General features: G+C 35.0%; 1 protein-coding gene across 2 annotated transcripts in view; it reads left to right on the top strand.

The window, feature by feature from the left end:
• Nucleotides 1-7,528, top strand: part of ebf1b (EBF transcription factor 1b) — a 153,321-nt gene that overhangs the window by 117,616 nt on the left and 28,177 nt on the right. For both annotated transcript variants that reach the window (XM_016267605.1, XM_016267606.1), the window contains exon 11: nucleotides 5,267-5,355. In XM_016267605.1, the coding sequence (XP_016123091.1) occupies nucleotides 5,267-5,355 (89 nt within the window). The remainder of the gene's footprint in view (nucleotides 1-5,266; nucleotides 5,356-7,528) is intronic.

The raw sequence follows: 7,528 nt of genomic DNA, 5'->3' as shown, positions 1-7,528 counted from the left end.
TATATATATAAACAAAAAGTACCGATAAGAATACCGTTAAAGTACCGAATCGATAAGCAGTATCGGTAAGAGTAGTAATACCGTTAAAACCTTAACGATACCGATCCCTACTGACACACCACTGGACCTGCTGATTGTGGAATACAATCATTTATTTTCTAGCTGTTATTCCATCAATTTGATTTCATTCAATGTTTTTTATTTAATTCAATTAGTTTGATTTGATTCAAACACTCTAAAAAGAATGTTTTAGTGAAAGACAATCTAAAATATACCATGTTAGTGCTGCTAGAGTGCCTGGTCTGGTGGTTCTTGAATAGAATTGATTTTGTTATGCATTTGATGAATTTACTTTGATTCGATAATGTTCAATTTGCTTTTATTTAGCTAGATTCAGTTTGTTTGAATTTGATTCAAAAATTGTTTTTTAGAATAGAATCAATTATAGATCTGATTAATTCGCTTTGACTCAATAACGCTGAATTCGATTTTGTTTTGATTTGATTCAAACGCTGGTTCTACAATAAAATTTATTCTGTTATATATTTGATTCTTTAATTAGATTTGCTTCATTTGATGTGTTCAATTCGATTATTATTTATCATTTTATTTAAAGACTCAGTTTTATTTGAACGTTTTAAAAAAGAATGTTAAAAAACAAAACTTAAAGGGATAGTTCACCCAAAAATGAAAATTACCCACCTACTTGTTTTTTTTCCAAACCTGTAAGTCCTTCGTTCATCTTCAAAACACAAATTAAGAAATCCAAGAGCTTACTGACCCTCCACAGACATCTTAGGCTACATTTACACTAGTGCGTTTCTGTTTTAAAACGCATAACTTTTGCTACAGTTACGCCTATCGTTTACACTACTCCGGCGTTTTCGACCCTCAAAAATGGAGACTTTAGAAAATGCTGCAGACCCTGTTTTAGTTTAAAAACGCCGGGGTTGCATTTCAGTGTAAATGAAGCAAAACGGAGACTTTTGAAAACGATGGCGTTGCTGCCCACATTCGCTCTGCGTATCCTTGATGACCGTGTAAACGATAACATCATGCTCATAGTTGTATATGTATAGGTAGATTCCCCATTCGACGGCTCCAAGCACACAGACACATCCGCAATCTAAATAATAGGGTATCTACCTCTACATATCTATGGTTGTACCTGCATAAATGGTCATGTGACATGCGTTTTCGGCTGTGTAGTGTAGACTGAGATTGTTTCTAAAACGCAGTGAAAACGCCAATGTAGACAAGGTTTTAAAATGAAAATGCACTAATGTAAACAAGGCCTTAATTTGTGTTCCGAAGATGAACAATTATGTTCATAATTGTTTGTGTTCCGAAGGTGAGTAATGAATGACAAAATGTTCATTTTAGGGCGAACTGTCTCTTTAACATGGGAAGTAAGGCAACAACTCAACGGACAAAAAAGCAATTCATTCACAAATCCCTTTTAAGATCTATTGAATCAATGAATTGAATGAATCTATTGGATTTCGTGTGGGTTTGGCTCGACTGTAGAGTGAGTGTATGCGCAATAGGCAATTACGTACCCAACTACTACCCATCACGCCACTTTACTATGCTCAAATTAAATGAGGACTTACCTCATGCTTCCCTGTCTCCTCTTTCCACACTGTCCATCTACTCACAACATACCCTCGTCTAGGTCATTATAGTGAAATATGATGAGGCCTGGATCTGCCCTCATGAAATTTCAATAAGAATTGATCTCTGTGATTGCAAGAGATTCTTCTCAGACAGCGAGGGATATAAATAAGTGATACGCACAGTGTGGGGGTATATTTGCTCATTAATTTATTGTCAATGATGTTCATATCAGTGGGACAGTATCAGCCCATCGTTCTGTGCTGACAGCTCACAGATGTTGCGGCAGTGGCACTATTCATCGATCCTGCTTTCTCTTTGTGGACACTAGTAGACAATGTTTGCACAGGCTCATGATAATCTCTGTTTGGTTTGGTTAACATCCAAATTCCTTACAAATCCATTAAGTTCAGATACATTAGACCAGGTAGATATATGATATATATACTGCAGCAGATGTGTTGGATTGTTTGCCATCACCATGCTAGCACGTTCAAACCGATATTTTTTTTAACAACTCCCTTCTGAAACATTTTAGGCCGCTAAATTAGCTAGTAGCACAGTTAGATACTTCTCTCACTTAGGCTATTTTTGGCTATTTAACCGCTAAAGCTACCAAGGGAGAGCTATAAACCAACATCCCTTTGCAAATTGATGCCATGTGGTATTAATACGAGGAAAACAATAAAACAGTTTGAAGAAGTGGCGTTAGGCCAAGCTATAAATACTAACCGTGTGGTTAGCGCTTGTTTCGCATGTAGTGAATACTGCACTTGGCTACAGTGAAAAGTTAGGCCAACAACAATCCCACTTCCCCATTTTGGGAAGAGAACTTTTCGTACAGTAGAGATATTTAAATAGTTGAAGAGCTTCATTCTCCTTCTCTCAAGTTTGTCCCTTGTTAGACCCTTGAAGGATTCTTTCCTCTTTAGAAACTGACTTTATATCTCTCAATGCCCTTGATATCTTTGTGTTCTTTTAAGTGAGTGTTAGAGGATGTGGTGACCAAATCAAAAAGTATATCAAATTGGAAACTCATATACTCTTGAGGGACACAATGACCCGCAGTATCAGCCTGTGTTGAAAGTGGACAAAAGGTTCTTTCATAAGAAACAGTTTCTTCAAAAACACAGTTGGGACTAGGGTTATTTTTCTAAAGGCGTTTGGAACGCGACTCAAGAAATATTGTGGTTTAAGAATGCATGATTGCCATTGTATGTACAGTATGTATGTATTTAGTGACACTACTTTAGTGTCACTTCATACATATGAATCATTTATTTATTGATTGTTTGATTTATTTTAATGAGCAGGCACACAGTGACCCCACAAGTTTGAAAGTCACACTTAAAAATGCATGATATTTATTTATTAATGCATAATTTGATGAATAAGTGTCACAAAAAGTTTTAATATAATATAATATAATATACATTGAAAAAATATAATTTGCTTTGATTAATTATTAATAATCCGTATTAATTAATAACAATAATTGTTGTTTTTATTGTTATTTATTACATGCATATTATCATATATTTAATACAAAATGGGGTTATATTATATTATACTATATTGCATTACATTTATCTACTGTAGTTGTTCATGCACAATTAATCATAAATACATTGCTTGACATTTCTAACTCTTTTGGTGTAGTGGCCCACAAAAAGCTTTTGAATACACAACAAATCACACTTTAAAATGCATGAATGTCATTAGATTAGATGCAAAATATTATTTCATTGAGATTGGTACCAAGATATCAATTCATTAAGACAATTCCTAGTGAAAAACAAATCCTAATGTTTTATCTTTCCCCACACATCTTGAGAACCCATTTGTCCCCGCCCCCCTCTCTCTCTCTCTCTCTCTCTCTCTCTCTCTCTCTCTGCCGCTCTGTCGACCTCTGGGTCTCTCGGTAAGTGAATGCTTTCCCCAGGCTGAGTGAGAGGATTGGATACAATGTAGAAATCAATGGCAATAAGAGAGGAGTGAAGTGCTCCTGACACATACAAGCATGTGAATGTGTTTGAGAGCGCACTGACTCATCCATCTCCATATCACTTTATTAACAGATGCCCGCACACAGAAATACACACACACGCCAGCTTTCTTTCTCCTTCATCCAGACAGGTTTTTAGATGAATTAGATATTATCAACCAACATTTCCGAGGAACTGTATAACGAAAGGTAATTTATTGCTGTAATAACTGTGAACAGCAGCACTTCATTACATCATTATATGTTATATAACCTATATAACCTACATGCTCTTAATTGCCAGGCGCTAACTTCAATATAACTTAAACAGAATTTACAGTATCTTAACCATCTGCTCCAACCGACAGGAAAGTACCTACGTTTCATGCCCCAGTAGCCCCTAACACTCCCTCACACTCAAACTGTCCAAACCACTCTCTCTTTCTCTCTTCCTCTTTTCTCTCTTTCTTCTCACACATCCATCCTTCAACAGCCTTGGGACCAGACACTCATGTTATATATGAACGTTTTGCAATACATACATATTTTGGGCTTAATCGGATGCCATTTTTGGATCCCATGAACACTGAACCACATGCTAACCAAAACACAGAGGGCAGCGAACAACTTGGCACCTGTAAAACACAAGCTGTTATGAATATAAGACGAATATAGGATGACTCTGTAACATCTTTCATGTAATGTTCCACTGTATGTTACAGTAAATGCTTTGCACAATGAAAAAGTAATTTTTGCTATTTATTTATTAGATGTAATAAAGAATTTAAGATATACTATAATATAGTAAATATTAATGTAATATAATATTAATAATAACAAAATATAATATTTATGAATATAAAATTTTAAATATGAATTTATATAAATATTTTATCCTTATTAAATTTTTTTATTTTTTATAATTAATATATTTTAATTAATATTATTTATTAAATGTCATCTTCATATTACAAAATGTTATAATATAATATAATATAATATTTAGCTATATATATATATTTTTTATGTCTCTTTAGAAAATGTAGTTTGTCTGAGCTGGTTAGAACTGTCTTGAATGTTAATGCCATTAGGAGTTTGTGTTTGGTCCCCTACTTCTAAGCAGGCTCTCAAAACTGTGGCACTTCACAAACAAAGTGCCATCATGAGCAGATATTCTACATCCATTTTCTGTCCATTACAGGAGCAAATGGTGTCAGATAGCTTGTTAATATCTCTCCTGTCCTCCATCTCATCCCTCGCTCAGATTGAGTGACAGGCTTTCGTGTTTTTGACAGCATAAAGACTTTATGCAAAATAATTGCTGCGTGAAACGTAAAACATAAACGTCCTGCGATTACACACTATACGCGCTTGCTGCACTTAACATGGGCGTACAACAATTCCCAACCATTTTAAACGACTTCCATTAGAACTGTTGTATATATTATTATTGCTCTCTCTGAAGAGTTATCACTCTAGGTTGGAGTGAATTTTGTGTATATTTAGAAAAAAATGATAATGCAACAACTAAATGTCCATGTTCAATTCTGTTCCAAAAATATGCTAAGCCTTTTATTCTTTGCAGCACATTAAAAGGAGAAAAATGTAACCAGTCTTCTAAAATTACATCAAAAGTGATGGATTTGTCTCTTTTGTTTGTGTCCACAGCTCTGAATGAACCCACCATAGACTACGGTTTTCAGCGGTTACAGAAGGTGATACCTCGGCATCCAGGAGACCCTGAACGCTTGCCAAAGGTACGAAATCGACAAAGAGTTAATAGGGTCAAAATGAGTTATAGAAGCATCAACGGAAATGTGCTGTTGAAATGAGGTGTTTGTTCAGGTGTTTGTGTTATATATTATCATTTTAAATAGTTTATCTGAATCTCTATTTTATATATAAAATATATAACTGATTAATTTTGCAATTGGGTTAATTGCATAACTCCGTTGAACTAACAGGTTTATCAAGAATGCATGGGCTGAATCATGAACCCTTATACAGCTGTATGCATTTCATCTGACATTCCTCTATCACTATTAAGTGCTTCCAGATCCTCTGTCCTTGATTTAGAAAGAGTGCTACAGCATTAGCTATAACATCAAAGTAATGAGACTCACTTATTAAGGACTGATATGGCGAGCTGGCCTCTGTTATGTCATCATTGTCTTGGTGATGAAACTCATATGGTAATAATTCTGCTTGGATGAACATTAGAGTCTGTTGCAAAAGGACAGAAAGAGTTGCATCATGAAAAAAAAACAGTCTTGCTGTTTTACTTCCACATGTATACAGAGCCATGTTTGCATGTGTTGTGTTTGTTGTGAATGAATCATCTGAGTGTAACAGGTACTCTGCATAGTGCTTTATCTGGTTTTCAGTTTGGGCCAATTTGGTCTTAATGAAACCGTGCTTTTAACTGTGTAAATAGTCCAAATAAGCTAGCGTCACAGATGGAGGAGGTATTTGGTTTGCTGGAACTGTAGAAATATGACATTCTTTGTTCAATCACTATGATTCACAGTTCAAATCCCAGTTATACCGGGACTAGGTCAGGTGTCAGAAAACACTGGCTTAGATTTCACCAAGCACAACATGTTCCTGGATCAACTTTCTTGTTGGTTCTGGAACAACATTCCTGTCGACAAATCTTTTATTTTTTTAGGGTTTCGGGTCAGACCTCAGCTTAGGCCTGAGGTTTGGTTCTCAAGCAACATTCTGGCATTTTGATTCAAGTATATAATATAATATAATATAATATAATATAATATAATATATACATCAAATGATGAAAATGTAATTAATAAATTAATAGCAAAATTTACTGAAAGGGTATTTAATGACAAGATTATTTTATATTATATTTGTAATATATATACAGTGGGGCAAAAAAGTATTTAGCTATGATGAAAATTACAGGCCTCTCTCATCTTTTTAAGTGGGAGAACTTGCACAATTGGTGGCTGACTAAATACTTTTTTTCCCCACTGTATATATAATTTCATGTTAAGCAAATATTTACTCTGGTTATTTCCTTATGTTTTGACACTTTTATCCTTTAGGCATTAGAGAATTGTAATTGTAAACCTTATGAATGTAAGTTTTTCATTGTCCCCTTGATTATTATATTATATTATATTATTGTAACGGGGCGACTGAGACGAGAGACGTGCGGATCCATCTGCAAAGCTTTATTCCAAATACATATTCAAAACAGACAAGGGTCGGACAATGACAAACAGGTATTTAGAGGACAAGACAGAAGAGTGATCCAATTAACAGGCGTAGGTCGATCAACGGCGAACATAATCCAAAGGATGAGGCAGGTGAGTAATCCAAAAACAGATAGTAATCCAGGCGAGGTACGAACAAAATCCAAACAACAAGACGAGAAAGAAATCCAAGACAGGCAGGTTATCAGGAACAGACAATCAGGCAAAACTAGACATTACGATACAGGACTAGAACTAGGAACTAGCCTAAACTCAGACAGGATACTGGCTCCGTAAAGTGCTACCACTAGGAAAGTGATAAACGCAGTCAATACTCGGCAATTAAAGAAGGATTTGAGTGGTTGTTATATAGTGTGTGTGTGTGATTGGCTGCAGGTGAGTCCAATCAGTGCAATGGAGTATGGGAAATGTAGTCCAGGGTGACATGCAACAGTTTGTGTGGTGTGAGAGTCAATGTAATGAGAAGGCAACCTCTGGTGGCGAGCAGACGGAAAACCACGGACCGGATTCGTGACAATTTATTATATTATATTATATTACATTACATTACATTACATTACATTACATTACATTACATTACATTACATTACATTACATTACATTACATTACATTACATTACATTACATTACATTACATTACATTACATTACATTACATTACATTACATTACATTACATTACATTACATTACATTA

This window comes from Sinocyclocheilus grahami, unplaced genomic scaffold (assembly GCF_001515645.1).
Source record: "Sinocyclocheilus grahami isolate Dianchi unplaced genomic scaffold, SAMN03320097.WGS_v1.1 scaffold39.1, whole genome shotgun sequence".
Classification (NCBI taxonomy): domain Eukaryota; kingdom Metazoa; phylum Chordata; class Actinopteri; order Cypriniformes; family Cyprinidae; genus Sinocyclocheilus; species Sinocyclocheilus grahami.
The sequence above is the reverse complement of the archived record's forward strand: the minus strand, read 5'-3'. Positions and strand labels throughout refer to the sequence as shown.